The sequence below is a fragment of the Epinephelus lanceolatus genome, chromosome 2 (assembly GCF_041903045.1).
Source record: "Epinephelus lanceolatus isolate andai-2023 chromosome 2, ASM4190304v1, whole genome shotgun sequence".
Lineage (NCBI taxonomy): Eukaryota > Metazoa > Chordata > Actinopteri > Perciformes > Serranidae > Epinephelus > Epinephelus lanceolatus.
In genome coordinates, this window is record NC_135735.1 from 23,024,716 (window position 1) to 23,046,202 (window position 21,487).

Genomic DNA, 21,487 nt, shown 5'->3' on the forward strand with positions numbered 1-21,487 from the left:
GTTATCATTATGAGAAAGCTCCCAGGGACCACTGCTTATGACCCCCGGCCCCGTGGTGCTCACATAGCAAGAGAGTCATTCTGGCACCGTAGTGGTAAGTCATCACCTCATCCACTGGCTGTGCTCAATGGCCTGGTGCTGCATGGTAGGCAAGCACAGTCATAGAAACACCAACTCATCTTTTAAACAAATAGACTAGAGAATCCTGTCCGTTTGCACTGTTTACACAGACGTGGCAGCATTCAGGCTGATGTGCCTCTAATGGACCCGCAGAATGGCCCCATAGTCTTTGGGTTCCTCTGCCAGTCTTCCTCATAGACATCCTGCTGAACGTTGCTGGTTTTGTCATTCCCCTTTCTTTTTTTTTCTTCTTTTTTTTTCGATTTAGGGATGTTTTTTTCTTGATGTACTGTAACTTAAATTTCAGCCCAGTACCCTGAAGAAAATGTTGGCAGTATACGATTCTTCACACCACAAATACATTACATTTTCACAATTCGTACATATCACATCAACGTCTTTCAATTGACGTAGCATATGAGCTGACTTTGTTATCGGCTGTCACGCCTGCCAAGCTGCAGATGACAGTTTGAAACCAACAAACAACAAAAGCAGTTGTCTTTTAGCAAGTCGCTGCTGTATCTCCATCGGCTTTTTTAAGCTCCAAATGTGGGTGTTTTGTAACCACCAGTTGGCGGCAATAGCACTACAAAAAACTGAGACAGTGCTGCGTTTTGTTTTTTTTTGCTGGAATCGTGCCTAAGACACTGGGTATTTTAAGCCAAAATATATTTTCCGAACCATTACCAAGTGTTTTTGTGACTAACATATCTGCCACATAATAAAGTGAAAATGTAACCTATCCATTGTTTCCAAAACGTACAATGCCGGCATTTTTTTTTTTTTTGGGGGGGGGGGGGTGTTATGTGGTGAATGAGTTGTCAATAAATTACCCTTGGTAAGTTTTTTTAAACTCCATATCCTTACTTGAGAGTGAAATTTAATTTGTATAAAACTAAATACCTGTTTTTTTTATTTATTTTCATGTAAGCCTGTTTTTCTGCGAACAGCCTTGATAATTCCATACAATTTAAATGCCAGTGAAAATAGAAAATAGGTTTGAGGGTTGCAGCCTTCGTTCATCATCATTTTATCTGTTCTAAGAAAGCTCTCAACGTCATCCATCAACCCTGAGCAGACCTATGACTTACATTTCATGGCACTGCATAAGCAGGGAAACACAGCCTGTTGTGACCATGGCGTCACCTGCATTACCCCCACCCTTAGCATTCAGAGAGTCCAGGCTCTGGGCATGGGACCAGCAATGGCCAGTTAAATAAAAAACACAGTTTCGCATGTAATTCCCTTTCAACGGTGACGTTACCCTGGCACTGCGCCCATTCCGCTGGAGTCTGGTTGCCTCGACTATGTGCACCCAAGACCCAGACCTTGGAGCCCGAGACCCCCCAGCAGTGGCAGTGCGCTCACTTAGCACATGACCCTCCCCAGGTTTCACATGACATCTAAAGACATCGAGCCATTTATTATTCCCAACCCTACGTCACAGACAGCACAGAGAGAAGGAGACAGAGAGAAAGTGATACCAAAAAAAGGAGGTGTAGAAATAACCACGGTGCACCCCCGCACATCCAACCCAGCACTATTTGAAACCACTTCTGCTGTGTGATTTTATTTGCTACTAAATGGGGATTGAATTTCCATGGCCTGTATCACATTGTGCTGTGCTGTACAAGATTGCAAAGTGAGGCGAGCGGGTGAGGGCAAAGTGAAAGAGAAGGTATCTACATTTACCTTGTCTGTGGCTTAATGGCTCCATATGTTTGTGAGAAGAAGTGACAGGCAGAAGTGGGGTCTGAGCGAAGGCCAACTACCCCTCCCCACTCCCACTGTGCACCCCACCTCCCCTCCTCCAGACACATGCTTCAAACCAACCTCCCCCCATGAATGCTGCGCTGCCCCGTCTCACTGGGGCTGTTCTGTCCATTCTAACACACTAGGTTGAGTGTGTGAAAGCGTCTGGTGCTCAGTTAAACACCCCCATGGATATCACTCATACAGCAGCCGTTTTTATATCCCTGTCTGACAAACGTGCTGATGGCAGGCCAACAGTAGTGAATAGTAATGAATAGTGCTGCTATTATATATCTCTTCTTTTCTTGATCACAGCAATGTGCGAGATAAGAACGTGTGGGTTTTTTAACCTTGTTATTCTGACTACACACTTGTTCTAACCAGTTCGCATACAAGTGCTTTCACAGTGCTGCCAAAGCTATCACTCAGAAACAAACAATGTAGTGTTGAACAATAGCCAGGCAAGTCTACAGCTGTATGAACTGCCTGAGAGAACATGCTGGTGCTTTTACATGATCGCTAATTGAATACCAGGGGAGATATTTAACATTTACTCTGAGCACAGACGCACGCACAAACCTTAACAGAACTCCTAACTTGTAAAACTATGTAGTAGTTGTTTCCAGGAGGAGCAGTGTGCAGGTGGAGGAAGGAGGGAATGGCGTGGAACGTTCCTAAGTAATCCTGCTCCAGTCAAACCAGCTTAGCCTTTTGTTAATGCAGATGTTTGGGCTTGAAGCCGAGGGCTCGTTGCAATGTGCCACATTGCTGTGGCAAAGTAGTGGAGGGCCTGGGATCCGTGTTGGCACTTGCCTGGTCGCTGTGGGCCGGCTCATTGTCTGAACCTGTATGCATTGTTGTCTCTCTCTCCCTCTCTCTGACAGGTGATAACTACCCGGTGCAGTTCATTCCATCCACAATGGCAGCTGCAGCAGCGTCAGGACTCAGCCCCCTCCAGCTTCAGGTATGTACAGTACTATGACAAAGAATGCTAGGGACGCCCGCCAAGCCCGGGGTAGAAAGGATGGCTAAGCAGCTGTACGCTAAGTAATGAGCTGCACACTAAATAATCCTGGAGGCCCCCAGCTCACACACGCTTATCACCTTACATATGTAATTTATCCTGTTTTATAGAGGATTTATCCCCACTAGCTCTGCCAGACAGAGGAGTTAGGAAGATAATAGTTATTAGAGGGAATGAGAATCACTTTGGTTGCCTTAATCGCCCGCCAGTGAATTTATCAGAAGACAATTGACTGTGTAAGCAAAGAATTTCCTTCTTATTGCTTTTATCTGGTAGAACCACTGTAATATTTCTTTTATCTCTGTGTGGAAGACAAATGAGAGAAAAGAATGGACCAAAAAAAAAAAAACAAAGTCATTTTAATCTGTTCTCAAGGTATGTTGTACAAAGTGAGGCTGAGTAAGGGTTTTGAGCAACATAAAATGTTGGGACAGGCTCCAAGCCCTACAGGCTCATCCAGGACTTTTCTCACACAGCATTTAAAAAAAAAAGCTGAACCCAGGTCAGGGCTTAACCTGAGGCCATAATGTTTAATATAGATAACTGCCTTCTTTCTATCCTTCAAGTTGTTACTATCACAAATACTGTTACCAGGGCTTCCTTTAGTCTGTGCATGATCTTTGTTGTCAAACCGGTGATTATGATTCCCTTGCTAATTTTGACTTTTATCTACATAAAAGACATGCAAGTAGCAACGGGAAGCTGAATAACAATCATATTCACTCAGCTGCACCGCTGCTTGTTGCAGTTTCCTTTGCAGTTCTGAGTAATTGTAGATCTTTGGTCTTGAAACTATAAATCAGCCTTTGGAAACAAAAGAAGGAAAGAAAGGATTAAAAAGCATCTCTGTTCTGACATGTGGTTAAGTGGCCACTGCTGCTTTGTGGACAACAGGGAGAAGTTACTGAACACTGCAACATGTGATGCTCAACAACAGAAAAGAAGAACGTCAAGATTAAACAAGAGAGCTCAAGACTGAGGGGGGAAAAACTCTTTGCACGCTGATATATGTGGCATTTGTCCTTCTGAGGCTACCACTGTCAGTGTTAACGAGCCTTGGCAAGTTCTAACAATGCATGCAGCTGGCTCTGGAGGGCTGTGCGTCATGCAGCCATGAGAGGAGCTATTAGAAGCATGTAAGGTGTTAAATGAGTCTGCTCATGTTTGAAGACGTGCGGCCGTGAGAGCAAAAGGTGCAGGCTGCGTGTGTGAATATGGTTTTCTGGAGCGTATATGTGTGACTTAGTTTGTGTATCATGGAGAAGTTGGTTGGAAAGGAGTGGTAGTTCAGACAGGCATGTGGAGTCTATTTATAATGGTGTATGAGGTCAGATGAGACAGTCATATATCTGAAGGAGGGGAGACGGGTCGAGAGTGATTAATTCTGATTATGTACCTAACCCTGGGAATGGGCAAAAACAGTGCCTCCAAGACCATGACTTGGCTGACCTTTACAGAACACAGTAAACAAAAAGAGGTGCATTTTCCATTAATTGAAGTCTGTCAGCCTGTCACATATTCCGCCTGCTGGCTGCTATTTACCCTGCACAGAGACTCCCCTTAAAACAGCAAGGCAAGTCAAACATGCCCTTTTCTACATAGCTGGGATCAACAAACCATGTGACTGCCACCACTTCCTCTACAAAGCACTGGGAGCCCGCTATGATTAAAAACATCATATCAAGCCAGACATGGAATTAAGTTAGGGTTGTCTCCTCCCTTTTGGAGCAATAATAGCTGCTTCTTCCTCGAAATTAAACTATTGAAAAGTCTACTCCGATGTCTGTGTGTGTGTGTGTGTGTGTGTGTGTGTGTGTGTGTGTTCGAGAAAGAGAACTCATGTGCACAAGGAAGCAGAAAAAAATATTCTCACAAAATCCAAAGAGGAAAAACAACACAAATTTGAGTTGAATGAAATGTAGGGAAGCACCTGTGGCTGCACTCTAGACACGGTCCCCACATCTGAAGGCAAAGTAGACTCTTAAAGACTTTTTTAATACCACTCGAAATTAAATTCAGGACAATTTTACAACAACCAAAATTTAGAAAAAAGAGCCAACATCAATTACTTAGTGTTAGGGATAATTCTGCCTATTAAAAATGACTTAACAATTTAGTCTTTCTCACTCTGCATGTGAAATTACACTTCTTGATTCCTATTATATCAAGTGTGAAAAACTCTTTGGAAAAAATATACTGAGCATTGTATGTATTGCCTTGTACCAGTTTCAGCCATGCGACAAAATCTTGAATTAGACAATCTTCCTTGAATTCGCACTTCCCCACTAGCTAGCTAGCAGACAGTGGATCCTCTGCATCTCAGCAAGAAACACTATGTGAATGTTGCATTTTAAAGACTTTCAAAGACTGATTTGGCATTTTAATACCAATTAAGGCTTTATTTTTAGATGACTGAATCCAGTGCCTTACAAGACTTTTTAAGGATCTATCGGAACCCTGCTACAGTAGATTTGTCTTAGGCATGGATGGATTACTGAACAGGCCAACCGGGCACAAGCCCAAGGGCTCAAAGTATCAAGGGCCCCCCTGGCCTTCACCTGCAAAATGTCCCTCAAAAACACACATACCTTCCAGGAAGAGACTCAAAATGACCACAAAAAGGTGTTAAGAAACTGCAGAGACACATTTGTCTACAAAAAAAGGGCAAAACAACCTCAAAGAGACACAAAACGACCAAAAAAAAAGACACAAAATTAACTCAAAGAGACAAAAAACGACTACAAAGAGACACAAAACCATAAAAAGCTGCATACTGACTACAAAGAGATGCAAAAAAAAACAACAACCAAAAAAAGGCAAAACCACCACAAAGACTGTTTCTTGCTCCCCCTCCTTTTGTACATTTGTGCCCTGGGCCCATTGTCTTATAATCCGCATATGGTCTTAGAACTCCTGTGGTTAAAAAAAGGTGACAGCTACTTTGAAATTGACACATTATATCCAGTGTTATACTGATGCAACTTGTAATTTACGTGCCACAGGTAAGATTATTTGATATAAAAACCCGTTTAAAATAGAACAAAGTAAGATGATGTAAGTCACCCCCGCTTATTACTCATTGTACTGCTGAGTTTATTCTGCATGCATCATCAAGCACAATACTCCACCTGAACTTTTCTAGTTTCACCTCCAAGCCCATTCTTCATCCTCCTCGCAGATTCGCGCACACACAGAATCCCACACACATATGGCTGAATAGGCTGCCCCCCCCAATTAAAATATCTCTTCCTGTCAGCTGCATGGCAAGCTATAATTTTCACCAATTTACTCAGTTTAGATTGTGCAATATATGAACCTTAAAAATTATCTTATTGGAAGAATTAATTCCCACAATGCTGCAGAGGTAATGTGATCAGCCATCCAGTCAGAGAGGCTAGCCGCTCCGTCAGTCTTAATGTTGGCCACGTAGCCTCTTCACAATCTCCTCTGTCATAACAGTCTGGGATCCCATTCCCCGCCCTTTCTCTCCAAGAGAAGAAAACCCAACAAGGTAACAAAGGCTTAGAGCTGATGGATGTAAATGAATCTTCCAGGATGCGTTTGAGTGTTGGAGACTGTAATTTGCTTGTCAATACGGGGTGGTAGCATCACTCCGCTGGCTGGCAGTCTGCAAGTGGCTGTCACCAGGCATTGCTGTACCACAGGGCAATTTCACTCAATGTTTTCCTGACAGATTGGCTCTCGTCCTCAACTCACAGGAGAGGAGGCGGGTAAACTATCCCAGCGCGACATGCCCCTCTTCATTAAAACCCACACAGAGCCGGGATGAGCCCAGGACCAGCAGGAAACAATGGCTCCATCCCTGCCTGTCCTTCCCTGATTACAACTGACACCTCTCACCTAACAGAGGAAATTGTGCTCAGATTGTACCCCAGTCTGTCCGGACACCTACTATATTCAATTGAGTGAAGAGACAAGAAGGGAATTTCCCTAATTCCACAAAAGAATTTTCTATTGGGACAGCACTTAATTTGCTGTTTGTAAACTATACCTTGCATCAGTTGCCAAGTGAAAAACAATTTACTTAAGGCCAATATGAAGTTAATATATATCACCCGCCCCCTTTACAGAAACAGTAAACAGCAGGAGGACCTTTGAGAAAGTCCTGTTTTTTATCATTGGAAGCAGACTTTGGGGTTTAAGGCATTTTAAAGAAAGCATTATTGGATAAAACAGAACATCTGGGTTCTCTGTATGCAGTATCACTGTTAAGACTAAATAAATAGAAACCCTCTGCTTTCACTCAGTCAAAGCTCCATTTTCTATCTGTTGCTGTCTCTGTCTCACTGTCTTGCTTTTCCAATTTCCAATCCACATCCTGAACCATCTCTAAGTGTCTTAGTTTGTGTATTTCTCACTGAATTACCACCATCCTCTTTTTTTTAACTCATTCTGTCTGTGTGTTGCTCTTTTCTTTCCCTGAATTGTCCGTCACATCCTTGTGCTTTACAGCACTGGAAGTCGAGTCGCTTAAATAAAGACTCAACGCTGCAATTACCATCCGTCATATTTCCTATGGCATCTCTCTAGGCCCATGATAAACCTGGGCCCAGCCGTGGCTCATGCTCCCACTGTAAAGATGAAAAGCAGCCCACATGCTCAGCGACAACCCGGACCAGATCTCAAGCAGACAGACACATCTGAAGGAGTACTCAGAGGCTGAGACGACTGGAGTGATAAGAAAGAGTGTTACACAGTCAGGGACAAACAGGAAGAAAGTGGGAGAGCAGCAAACCGCACATTATCTTTTGTTTGGATGTAAATGCCTGTGTAGTACAGATGTGAAGAAACGGCTTCCATCATTAACAAGTGAAGCACTTTTGACTTTGAAAGAGAGAGAGGCAGAGAGGAGGAGGGGAGAAAGAGAGAACAGACATACTGTAGAGAGCAGCTGTTTCTGTGTTTATGAGCAGACGAGCTCGGTCTTTGAAGGTAACCCAGAGCAGTGCAGCAATGCTAGCTGTGTGTGGAAGGCTGGCTAATAGGACGGCTATGTGAGCAGCTGGATAGAGGCAGTGGTGAACAGAGGGACAGATGGATAGATAGAGTGGATAATGCAGTGAGCTGCACTGAATGGGAGGGCTGGCTCTGGGGCCCCTGGGCCTAGAGAACCCACACACACTTATACAAAATGGACTGCGTTGTGTGTATGTGGGAGAGAGAGAAACTGATAGAGAAGGACTTCAACATATATACTGTTGATGCAAGATAGAGAAATAGAGAAAAGCGAGAGGAGGGGTTAGAGCAGAGCAGGTTGGGTGCCAGCAGATGAGACAGATGTTGGGCCATACTGGAAAGCATCGGCACAGTGCACCAGGACGCCTTCCTCCACTCCTGACATCTGGGCCTAGCCTGGGTCAGCCTGCCCGGTCGCCCTGGGCAATGAGCCTGTACAAGCCTTGTGGCAAACGGGGCTGGCGCTGTGCTGCCTTTTAAATGGTGCGGTGCAGTGAAGCACAGTTAATGCCCTCATATCCAGCCCAGTGCTCAGCGCCCAGGCCAGGCAGAGGTGAATGAGACATTGACAGACAGACAAACAGACACACTCGCACACAAAGAGAGAGGAGCATGACTACGAGTGTTGGCAGTCATCAGACAAAGCTCACCTCATGGAAAACGTGGAGCATGTTTGTCACTATTATTAGTTGTTGAGGAAATTTGTTTGTCTTTATTCTTGTATTTTTGCAGGCTGCAGTTGTAAATGTGCAATGCACCGTCATCGCTGGCAGCAACGAATCTGACAAATATCTGCCACTGTATTTTCCAGCACATATTGCCATGCTGTGACTGACTTTATTAAAGAAAAACAAGATGCACATTTGTTTTTCCATGTTAAGTTTTTTCTCTTTGTACTACGAGGCAAATGCTCCCATGCTCGCAGAGGGGAAAAGAGCGTTGATGGAAGTTATGAGCAAATCAATGTTGTATATTGAGCTATAATATCAGCTTTGTTGTTTCACTAAACAAACAGAGGCCACCCATCTTAATTGCACATCATACTTCTGAGATGTCTAACATTATCAGCAGAGTGTGTAATCTCAGTTTAATGTCGCAGGCAGAAAAGTGAACCTCCCCGTTTAACCTCTGCTGCCTCCAGAGGGCTTGTTTTTAATTACCAGAGGCTAACAGGCTGACCTTGGGCGTGCTGCACTCACTTTGAATCCATGCTTGCTGAGATCTGCTCTGCTCTACTGGGAAACAGGGAATGATGGGGTCAAAAGGAGGACCTTAGATTTCTATTCTGTGTGTCTCCTCATTTATGTATGTTGTGTCTGTATTAGGAAAAAATGAGTAAAACAATAAATAAAAAAACAGATTTTATTGTAATACTAGTTATAAATGAACACTTTTAATAATGGAAAATGGTGGGAAGTTGCTCCTTCCTTTAGGCAAAGAGGAAACACATAATATACGAGCTCATATTTCCTAAATGCCAGATTCCTTTTATTACCCACATTGCAATCCCATTTGCTATTATATTAATTTTGCTATTTCCTATTTTCATACAAGCTGTGACTTAATGTGCAGCTCTATGGCTTTTCATGAACAGAAGCATTGCATGTTTCCCGTTAGATGTATATTTCCCTGTTAGGAGTGTAAAGGGAAAAAGGAAACAGAAGGTGTCAAGCTCCACTCAGTCTTTCACCCTACTCCTCCGGTACCTCAGAGTTGGAGCGCTGACTTTGAGCTTGACCCTAAATACCATGAACCTTTTGCTGCCCCCACCTGGCAAGTAGATATGAGGAAGCAGTTATTAGATGTGAGAGAGTCAATTGGGGGAAGCACGCAGATGTCTTCTGCTTGGGGAGAGCAGCTTTGGCAGGATGCATAATCCGTCAGCGTTTGACACCACAATGCATTTAAAACGGACAACTTCCTGTACAGTTTTGTGGGGCTATTGTTTCTATCTTAATTATGTGATTGGTGTCAAACACATACTTTTACTTTTTACCTAGATATATGGTTTTGTAGGGCCTGAATGCTTCAAAGCTTTGATTGTTGCCATGGTAGTCAGTGTCAAAATCAGGATTCAAATGCTCCAATAAATTCCCAATTAAGAAATGGTTATCCAACATTATTCGTCATGCATCAACGTTAATTATTTTAAGTTGTTCTTAGACAAGGACATTTAAACTTAGTGACAAACTGGGACAGTCTGACCACACGTGACAGGCATAGGGATACCCTAGCAAGATGTTGAAAACGTCAAGCGACTGGAATAGTTTCAAAATTTGTGAGAATTGCCCCCAAAAATTGGAGTGCCAGATTTGCCAAAGGAAAGTGGTGTGTCAAAAATCTACAATGCGTTGTATGTAACAGCTTAACCGTCTTGCAAATTATTCTTTTTCCTAGCTATTAGGGCTAATGCTAACAAAGTGGCTAATTGTCACGTTATGTTAGATGCACTGACTGATGTTCTCATCTCTCATTTATCTACTGTTGAAGCTCCAATAATTACGGATAGTTCTCACTGAAGATTCAACGCACAAATACTGGTATTCAGAGCTGCCCTACCATAATGCTAAGGCAAAAGTCTCTAGACCCCACACACTAAATGCTGAGGTGTTTCATACCTGTCCTTGAGCAGTGTATGGTGGATTAACACACCCTTCATCTGTCTTTGCCCCTGATTATATTTATTGTTTTTTGGCCCTTGGAGGCAGAGTGTTCCTTGTTACAAGGATAACCACTGCTTCTCACCCCATGGCACTGACCTGCTAATCAGTGCTGAAAAGGGGCACTCTGACTGCGTCTAATTTGAGGCAAAGTCTAATTATGCTCTTTTTCCGGGACAATAAAGTTCTTCCCACTCAAGGTCAGGGGCATGCTCGTCGACAGGCCTGTTAGCAAACATCTGTCCAACAGACTCAGCTTCCGCTCCTCTACTAAGACGAGTGTGTAGCCTGGAGTTACAGCCAGTCGTTTTCTCTGTCACTTTTTCTCCCTGTTTTCTCCGCCCCCCGCACACACACAGACACACAGAGTGCCTTTACCACTGACATTAACTAAGTCTAGCTCAGATGAGAAGAAAATAGAGTTGGGTCCGCTCCTGTGTCCATTCCTGTCGGAGACAAAAGGCTGTTTGTAAGGGAGGTGGGGGCAGTGCTATCATTGTAGGAACATAATCAGTCTGTCATTTCCGCTGCCCATGTGCTGTTGTTATCCCCAGGTCCCCTGGAAGAATGGACCTTTTGTGCCGCTGCTTATGTGGCAGCGATAAAGTTTCTTACAGGACCACATATGTGTTTATAACTGGAGATATGTGCGTGGACATAAAGCGCTTTGTTTGGTTTTAGTCTGCATCTACACTGTCAAAGGTGAGGCCGCCGGGGCCAGGTCGCTTTCACCCCATCTGCACAAACGCGGTCTGTATGTCACCAGTCGTACCAGGAAATGAGACAGGGTTTGCTGATTGGCCAGAGGAAGAGAAATAAGATTCCTCCTGACAGCACCATCTGACTGAATAACCTAACAAACCATAAGGTTTACCTAGCGTGAGGACAGCAGGCCAGTGGGGGAGTTAAGGGGCGCTATCTGTCTGATGAAGTGAGGTCTAAGGCCACATGGAGTAATGCCTCATTTGCACTGCATGGCTCGGCTAAACTCAACTCACTTTTGGTACTAAGTCTTTTTTCCTTTTCATTTTCCATTGGGGATAGTGCCTTTTCTGTGTAGGCAAGAATCTTAGCTGATTGCCATAGCGACACTACGTTAAACTGCTGTGGCATCATCTTCAACACGGCACTCAACAAGTCCTTCCATCGGCAACCAAACATAAGAAGGTTGCACTGTGTAATTTGTAAAGCGTAGTGTATGGCATACTTTTGCGGGTTGCCATTTTTTGTGAATAAAAAAATTGCAGTCCTTATTGACGGTAGCTTGGCTATTTAAAAATGGCAGGTTTGTGTGGCACGTCCCATGCATGTCCCATGCCGCACAAGTAGTGATTCTAGTGACAATTCTCTCTGACCGATCAGTGGTCTGGAGAGTTTTAACTCCACCCTTCAGCATCAACCTCAACCAAGGTGTTACCAAAAAAAGTACCAGGCACCAACTTTTGCTGATGGAAAACCAAAAACAGCAAGCTGACTAGCGCCGTGCCGTACCACGCAGTGGAAATGTGGCATAACACTCTTTCTCAGACAGTGGATCTATTTGACAGACCCCTGCCATTTGCAGCAGGAGACAAAAGCCAATTTCATCACTTACCTGGTGGCCAATCAATACAGACCTGGGGCAGAAAGAAGTCACAGCAGTGTGGGAGTGCTCTGGGCTCTTTGGGCACAGAAAAACAAGCACAAAAATAATCATCAAATCAGTCTGGTTTTATTTGTTTCAGACTCTAATGATATAAAAATGGGCGCACAACTTAATGTCAAGACATTAAACTGTAACCTTATCCAGGATAAAGGATAAATTACTGCGTCAAAAATCTGATCCAACGGACAATTAGCAGTCTGTGGCTCACCAGATTTTTTTTAATACTTCCAAACCCTCATATCAACGTCTTTAACCACCCTTTCTAGTATATGCCACATAATCAGCCCAGTGGTGGAAATGTAAATTGAGCTTTCAGAGTTCAACCCTGTTACAGGCCCAACTGTTATTGAGTGCTTCGCCAGTCATTTGAACCGCCCTCTTGTGTGGTAATGTCACCAACAGTTGGACATCTTACTGATTTAACGCCAAGGAAAATAACGGTGATTACATCAGTGTTCTTTGTGCAGGTTTCTAAGCCTTAATAATGCTTGTGTTTAACATAGCCTGTGATGGCAGTCCAACTGAGGTTGGGTTTCTAACATTGTGGAATGGGACTGTCTCACATGGCTGTGTGGAGACGAATCCCAGGCCAGAAACTTCAATAGGAAGCTGTGTAGATCTAGAGAAATGAGAGATCTTTGCTAACACACTTGCATCCAGTCTGCAAACTTTTCTCTGTGATGAGTGGAAAATAGGGGCTCCAAGTATTTTGAATGAAAGCCATCTCTGTGTGGTTTTTAAGACTGCTGTCTCTCTCTGGGTTCAGCCTTTGAAATACAGTTAAGACCTTTGATGGAGGTTCTCTGCCAGCCTCATGGAAAGAGAGGAAAGACGTAAAAGAGAGAGAGAGAGGGGGAGATGAAGGCAGACACAGAGGCAGAGAGAGTTCTAGGGAGAGGAAAAGACAGAATATAAAACTTTGAATGTTTGCTGGATTTGGATGTTAACGGGTTTCTCCACCTCCCTACAGCAACTGTATGCCGCCCAGCTTGCCAGCATGCAGGTCTCTCCTGGAGCCAAGATGCCTCCGCTCCCCCAGCCCATCAATGCTAGCGGGCCCATTTCTCCCTCTTCTCTGAAGAATGACAAGAGTTCCTCCAGCCCCATCACTCAAGTCAAGGTACAACGCTCAACTCCTTTAACTAGCCCACCCACCGGCACGGGCCTTGAGTGGTACTTGACCTAGCCTAGCCGAGTTGGTGTAGTTTTGCGTTACAGCCTGCCGGTGTTGAGCCCAGCCCGTAACTGGCCATCAATCTGTGGGGCTTTAACAAGGCCCTCTCTCTTAACCAGAAGTCTGTGGACATGGTTGCTATGGCTATGGCTGCTCCAAGCCAGTAATTTGTGGAACACATGGTTTCTAATTTTTTTCACAATGAAAAGTTTTTTTTTCTTCTTTCTTTCGTAACTGAAATGGAACAAAACCATTACAACAGTGCTGTACAAACGCTGACAAAAGTGAAGCGAAAAGCAGAATTGACAGTTTTGTTTGCCTTGTAAACAAACCAAATGCAGGATGTGTGTGTGTGTGCGTGTGTGTTCTGCTGCTGTATGGCATGGCTCCACTAGACCTCCATGCAGAGGAAAGGCCATGTACATCATCCCCACTCACTAAGGCCATAATCAGAAACATACGCCCATTTGGAGTAGTTTAGCTTAATAATATCACAATGGAGAAAGACCATAAATCATGTCTTGAAGTGGTAGGAAGGCACTCTGGCTTTCTCTTCTCACACACATGCACATGCGCACACACACACACACACACACACACACACACACACAATCCTTCAGGTCTCCTACCTCCTAGGATTTCCACTGAAAGATTGCCATTAAACTGACTCAACACTGTCATTTCATCACATGAATGCGATTCTCTGTTTATCAGATTAGATGGATGCCAGTTCAGCCGATATTATTACAACACTAATTCTAAACAAAACATTATAAATATTGCCAAAAAAACTGAATAAAATGAGTCATGCCTAAATGGAAAGCAAACATATATGTACACAGAGTCCAATGGAATCAGATTGCCTTTAGTTTTGTTTGTCTGCTTTCAGCCTCACTGCATGACAAACTGTTATTGGCACAGCAATAACAAGGCCTTGGGGCAGTCTATGCTTGAGCCATATGTTTGGACAAGGAGACACTTGGGCTTTGAAAGAGACTGTTAACGACAGCGTGAGCCCTAATCTGATTTAAAAGACTGCTGTATACACAGGGCGATTTATACTGTGCGAAGTGACATTTCTTTTCTGGGATGCAAATGTCTGAGTTGTTTCTATTCAACATTATACAACATTTATTGTATTTAAAAAACTCCACTGTGCATATTGATTTTGGCGTGACAGGGCAGTTTTTACATCATCTCAGAGTTTTCTTATGTTTAACATGATTATATATCTAATTATGGAGTGATGACATTTTAAATTTATGTAATGCTGATTATATTTAAATTTATTTAACTATAGTATCTAACATGCATGCTAATATTTTAATATCAGGAAAAGATGTACGGAGTCTATTTCTTTTGATCAACTTTGCACAGATTGCTAAAAATAACTCAGGTTACTTAAGGTTACTTTTGTTTAGTGTGCATTTCTTCTGCTCGTACGATTTCAGTTTTCAAACTATTTTAAACAAATGAGAAAGCACTGAAAGGTCTTCCCTTTGCTCCCATTGTTTATCCACAAGCACTCATAGCTATAACATGTTTGGTCTCAGTAGACAAGCTGCTGAAGTGACACCTTGGAAGATAACACTCTTCATCTCACATCAGTAACTGGTCTAAAAGGCTGCAACGAGCCCAGCAAATAAAGCACCAAACATACGCATCCTTTTCTGACCTCATCTCAGAAGTACACTATTGAGTTTTTCTTCCAAATCACAACGTATTTTTTTTTTAAGGAATAGGCATATCAAAGCTTATGATAAAACCAAGTATGCACAAATGAGGAGTGAAATTAGAAAACAAGTTAATGAAGTAGATAATGCAAGTCGACATCTGATGAATGGAACAGCTGTCTTTGATCATTGGCACCGCCGTTATCTGGTCATTATTTATTCTTCGAACCAGAGTGCAGACACAGAGAGCAGGGAGGAGGAGAGGGAGAACAGATGAAGATGTACAGAGAGACAGAATCTGCTTTAATTAGAGTGAACAAAGGCGCTGGGCAACTGTGAAGAAGATCGCAGATCGCGCAGCTCCGAAGGAAGGATGGATGAGAGAGGAGAGGAGAGGAGCAAAGACAGGGAAGAACCAGGGAGGAGGTGTGGGTCAAGATAGGGATCCTATAATTAACCGGGAACAGAGGAGAGCTGTGCTGTCTGGGAATCCCGAGCCCCTCCAAAAAAATGGAGGGGAGGGGGCACCTACTCACATCTGTCTTCTCTCACGCTTGTATCTCTGCTGCCGTAGGAGGAGGGAACACAGCCGCTCAACCTGTCTGCTCGGCCAAAGACGACAGACCTGGTTAAATCCCCCACGTCCCCGACACAAAACCTGTTCCTCGGCAGTAAAAGCAGCCCTAACAGTCTCCTCGGCAAGGGTGGGATCCCCAGCCCACTTGGAGGAGGCCTGGGTCGAGGCTCGTCTCTAGGTATGACCTTCACTTCGCAAACAAGATGCCCCACATGCACACAGATTTAAACACACATTTACAGAATGCACTCACATCCAGGGAGACCACATTGCAAGGTTTTGGTCATTCATATATCACAAATAAATGCCACTGTGTCAGGATGTTGTTTTTTTGGCAGTGTGTGTTCTAGCAGGCTAACTCTGCTCTGTGTGTGTGTGTAGATATTCTGTCCAGCCTAAACTCTACCGCGCTGTTCGGGGACCAGGACACAGTGATGAAGGCCATCCAGGAGGCTCGGAAAATGAGGGAGCAGATCCAGAGGGAACAGCTGCAACATCACCAGCAGGGCATGGAGGCAAAGCTGTCTGCCCTCAGTTCAGTGGGCCTCAACAACTGCAGAGCTGACAAGGTTAGAACTACTATCATACAGTCCGTCTCTCCCTGATTCAGGTCTTCTCCATTGCACGCTTTTTCCATAAAGCAAAAGAAAGAAAAAAAAAAGAACAAGCAGTTGACCACAAAGAGTCCTCAGCTCTCCCTGCAAGGAGTGGAGGAAAGAAACTATTAAAGAAAGTGGAACATGTTGATTTTAATATCGCAGTAATTCTTAAGGTTACCATGTTTATTTCATCTGTGTCCAGGGTGGTCGTAGTGATAAGAGCTGGCATAGTTCAGTGCGTACATGTGTGTTTACTCAAATTAGTATGAATATGTTTGTGTGTGCGTGTTTAGAGGGCTTGGCGTTGTTGATGTTGGTGTGAGGGCCGTGACAGGCCATGGCGGTGCCCGGTGTGGGTTAAGAAGACTCTGAAGTCTATGCCCAATTAAAGCAGACTTGCAGCCCTCTCCGTCCCCTGACACGGGATGGGGCTGCTTTGTACCAGGAGCACACACTCCCAGGGATTCCCTTTAAAAATATCTTCAATCGATGAGTCAATCAAGGAGAGAAAAAAGCTGTCCTCCTCTCTTCAGCTTGATGCCATGTTGCCAGTTGGCTGTGAGGAGCAGGCAGGAACTGGGAGCGATGCTCATTAATATTTCAGCACCTGACACTTTCAACCAACAGCCTCAACTAGGTCAATGTATATGTAAAAAAGTCAATGAATATCTATTTTGATTTCCCTCTAATTTGGTGTTTGGAAGAGATCACTGTCTATGCAGGTGGCAATCAACTATGCTCTTAAAGAAGTGAAGCAAATAAATTGATGCAGCCCGCAGAGAGGACAGAGACACAGCCTCTCGTGCACTTACTGACACAAACAAAAACGACCTTTACAATAGGCAATCAATAACTCAATCAATCCATAATCTTTTTGCACTGATAAACAGCTTTCATACATGCACCCTGTCACAATTTCTCCCCAAATTTAAAAAAGCAAACAGGCTGTTTTCTTTTAGTTACAACATGGCATGTGAGGCTTTTAGCATGAGTGCACAGGAGCTGGTACAGCTGCCTCCCAACTAAGGTGAGCCTGTGGTCAACCAAGCAGCCGAATCTGCCATGACATGAAAGCAGTAACTGAACAATACTTGTAAAGAGCCATTTTCAACAGGCTGCACACACCTACAGCTACATTGTCCTCGGCAGGTAGAGCTTAACGCTTTTTTTTTTAACCCCCACTTCGTCTTTTGTGGGATTTAGTTTTGTTTCCTCTGTATTTTAGACGTGTCTGTTCAATGCATGTTAAAGCAATCAGCTCAGAGGAGGAGAATGTGTGGGGTTTTTTTTTCCTAAAGGGATCTTGTGCTTGAAATAGTCAGTCACTCCTCACCTGTAATCTACCTTTTGTCTGTGTTTGTCACCTGAGAAGAGAGAGTGTGTTTTTAAGGAAGGGAGACAGAAGCAGAAAGAGAAAGAGAGGGTGTGTGTGTGTGCGCGTGTGTTGAGGGTGCAGGGTAAGTAAATGCAAAGTCGTGTTAAAACGGCCATAAATTGAAATACTATTAAATAAATTAGTGTACCATCGTAGTATTGAAAACAACAAAAACTAAACGCTAAATAATAGAGCAAGCACAGGGGGACGATGTAATTGTTGCTCTGCATTTGAAGCCATTTAATCTTACACGCGTGTCTCAGTTTTCATTACAACATCATTTATTGTCCCGTTGAATGACACCTTAACCGGGCCCATGCTCGACTCTCCGGCCCGTGCAAATCACGGTGAGCTATCGTCACCTCTTAGTTCCAGTGACACTGGCCCTATTAGGACGGTGTGAAATGAGAGGCACGCTTTATCAAGTCAGCTAAAAGAATTGCCCCATCATCTTCATCCTTCGGCCGCAATAAAGAACAGTAAGTTGTAATTCAGCGGTGAAATGAGAGGAGGAGGAGGAGGAGAGAGAGCCTTTTGCTGATACAAGCCTACGAACTAGAAAGGTTTGAATGCCCCTGATAAAAGCTTTCACTTTGGTCAGTTTCAGAATATTAATATTTCAAGAAAGCGCCTCACCTGACATAAATATGGTGTGGTCTTTAATAGCTGCCCCCCCCCTTCCTCCCAGTGTCTTGTTTGGAAGTTTATCATACAGAGAGCTTACATGAAGAAGAATCTGGAAAGGTAACATAAATGGGATTAAGGAGAGGTTAAGATCATCCAGCGTGGCTGTTAGAGGGGGATATTAAATATTGATTTATCCCACTGTAATGACCGGGCAGAGGAGTGGGTCTAAGTGCTGCTTACAGATGGATCAATTCATCTTTTCATAAAAAGTGTGTCTCAACAGTACAATGCATTCCTCCCTAACCTTTATAACTAGGACTCTCCCTCTCTCCTTCCCTCCCTGTCTGTTGACCTAGGAGAACATGGTGTAGATCAGACTCTCTGTTCTACAGTATACAAGCCTTTAACCTGAGGACATGTAAAATATTCATGCTTTACAGGAGCGGGTTTTTCTTTCTAGTCTTTTTATTTGTCTGTTTTTACTATATCCCATCAGTACAATAAAACCTTTTTACAACCCTTCTGCAATTTACCTTTTTGAAATATTTATCTAAAGGTATTATTGTCTGTGGAGGGCAATTACTTTGTTCCATTATTTACCATCTCCTCCTCACCCTGGTGGAAGCTTTTATCTAGAATGTGCCAGCATGCCTACAAGTCAAATACAGTACATCTGAATCCATTTGTAACCATTTGAATTGTTTCCCTCTATTATGCACTGTAGCTATAACTGGACATGCTGTTTGTCAGGGTCACGGGTGAATAAATATCGAGCATTCGAATCTCTGTATGTTTTCGCTCACGTGGTGCATGCAGACATTCAACCATGTTACCAGCTTGTCATCAACATTTATGGCCTACTGGAATATACGGCCAAGAGATCAGGGGTGTAGTACTTTCTGCTGGGGTTGCATATTGTAGGCACTTTCTTTAATCGATCATTGGTAATATTAACAATCAATTAATCGTGATTTTAAAAAAAAAAATATATATATATATAAAAACTTTCCTTTTACATAACAATACCAAATGCTTTTTTTTGCCTCAATAGAAGCTCACAGCAACATATTGCATATGCTCTGACATCATTGCACAGCCTATGAAACATATTAAGGAGAAGATGCCTAGACATATAAAACATATATAATATAACCAAATAATGCTTCGCTTTGCCTGCTTCATTTTACGGTAACGGCGCTGCACTCTTCCTCCACACTCCAAGATGGCTGCCTTGTCATTGGTTATATGGTGCTCTTTGTTTATTCGATCGATTAATTTTCACACGTTTGATCAACTTCTTATCAATCATCAATGAATTCATATCATCCCTACTTTCTGCTGATAAATATTCACTGCCTCAGCAGATAATGATAAAAAATTCATAGAAATTCAAACAATGCATTTATATTAATCTTTCGGAATTAAAAATATACCATGGCCCTTGTTAACCTTAATGTGTTCAGACGGCAGATCACCTCTCATATCTAACTAATACTGTAAATGTAATCAGACAAATAACATTTAAAGCTATGGCTTTATTTTTTTGTCAATACAGAACTGGTCAGGGTTAGCCAATTAGCAGCTCTGCCAGAACACATAATAGATGCTGCTAGACCTTGCTGCAGACATGAATAGTATCCTTGTCTATTAACTGTAAATTACCTGTAAATGAACACTTTAGATGTAATTCCTCCTCCTCAGACATGACAGTCACACACTGGAGAGCTAATTTAATTTTCAATCTCCGCAAACCATTGCTTCTGCGGCAGCAAAAAAACATAAAGTCTTTACATAATATTTCAGATTTCCAACTTTCATCTGTCTAGTACGTGCAGATTAGTATGTGCGTCCCTGACTGAGGTGATGTCCAATGTGTAGAAAAAGCACACCATAGGCCACACAGAGAACAAGAGATAAGTCTTATCGCATTTTGGGCCACTGACTGACAAGTCTTCTGGCCCAAATCTGCAGCTTATTGGCCAAGCGTTGTTGTTGAACTCTGTGTAGTCAGGTATGACAGACTCCTACAGTGATGCATCAATTTCTCTTACTTAAGGTTTGATAGACGCTTTAGATGTGATGCCCTGGAGGTTGTGTGAGATAAAATATATTCCTCTGCTGACATGTCCCTAACTGGAATCAAAAGGTGAAAGGCCAGTGTATTAACCTATTGAACTGCCCCTTTCTGCCCCGCAGCACCTCCTTTCCTCAGTATTGATGACTACAATTGTCCATTTCCCATGTCCCAAAGCTCAGCCTGTAAATATTCAAATGGAGCTTATGCTGGTGCTCCACAAAATCCAGACTCCTAACCTATTGGTTAAAGTGGTTATACTGGTCCCTCCTCTGTGTGTGTGTGTGTGTGTAGGTGTGTGTGTTTGAATACATGTGCATGCACGTGTGTGATGCCAGGGCTCCATTCAGGCAAAGCCCTCACAAAGACTTTGAATATAATCTTGTCTGGTCTGCAGCCCTGGAAGCAATTTTCTGCTCCTTTTCGACTGCTGTCTTGGAAATTGCAAACCAAGGCGTTTTGGCTGCAATGTAAATCCTTGGCATACAAGGGTTTGCCCATCCAAATTAGATTATGCTCAGCTCCCAGACACTGGCTGTAGCCAGCAAGTGCTATTGTGAAGATTGCTTACATTAATGCTTTGTCCAATTGTTCGTGTTTGCCAAAAGAATAAAAATAATGTATGACTCTGGATAATATGTGCCTGTGTGTGTGTGTGTTTGTGTGGGTGTGTATGTGTCTGCGGGCTCCTATCCCAGGTCAGGTCTTTAGCTCTGTCTCGCCTCTTCCCCAGAAAGACATCAAGACTGCATCTTGGTAGGGTCATTTGGCGGTGGTGGCTCCATTATTTTCTACAGTTGTCATTTTACACGGTGAATTTCTGGCCCGCTGCAGTTGCTCAGAAATGCTGCTGGCCCCGGCTAAGACCTGTGATACCGCACTCACCACAAGGCACACACAACAAAGGATGAGGAAAAGAATAGGCCACAAAGGACCATTTATAGTCTATGGTATTGTTGCAGTAGGAACATAATGGCTCCGGTGTCCAACAAGTCTTGAGGTTTTGTCCATATGTGAAAGGGGTTTTGGTAATGCTGCAGTTTCTAATGTCCTGCTGTTTGCAACCTGGAGGGTTTGATAAGGCAGGAGATTTCAGCCCAACTTAACAGTCCCTGGAGGACCCAGTGAACAGTTCTGGATCATTGAGGGTTGGAAACCCGTAAAAGTACATGATGTCAACACAAATGATCTCAGCAATGTGGAGAAGAAC

The 21,487-nt window shown here is 43.2% G+C and overlaps 1 protein-coding gene across 14 annotated transcripts in view; it reads left to right on the forward strand.

The window, feature by feature from the left end:
* Positions 1 to 21,487, forward strand: part of sox6 (SRY-box transcription factor 6) — a 145,382-nt gene that overhangs the window by 105,253 nt on the left and 18,642 nt on the right. For all 14 annotated transcript variants that reach the window (XM_033628437.2, XM_033628438.2, XM_033628439.2 and 11 more), the window contains 4 exons: positions 2,757 to 2,836; positions 13,149 to 13,298; positions 15,600 to 15,780; positions 15,984 to 16,171. In XM_033628437.2, the coding sequence (XP_033484328.2) occupies positions 2,757 to 2,836; positions 13,149 to 13,298; positions 15,600 to 15,780; positions 15,984 to 16,171 (599 nt within the window). The remainder of the gene's footprint in view (positions 1 to 2,756; positions 2,837 to 13,148; positions 13,299 to 15,599; positions 15,781 to 15,983; positions 16,172 to 21,487) is intronic.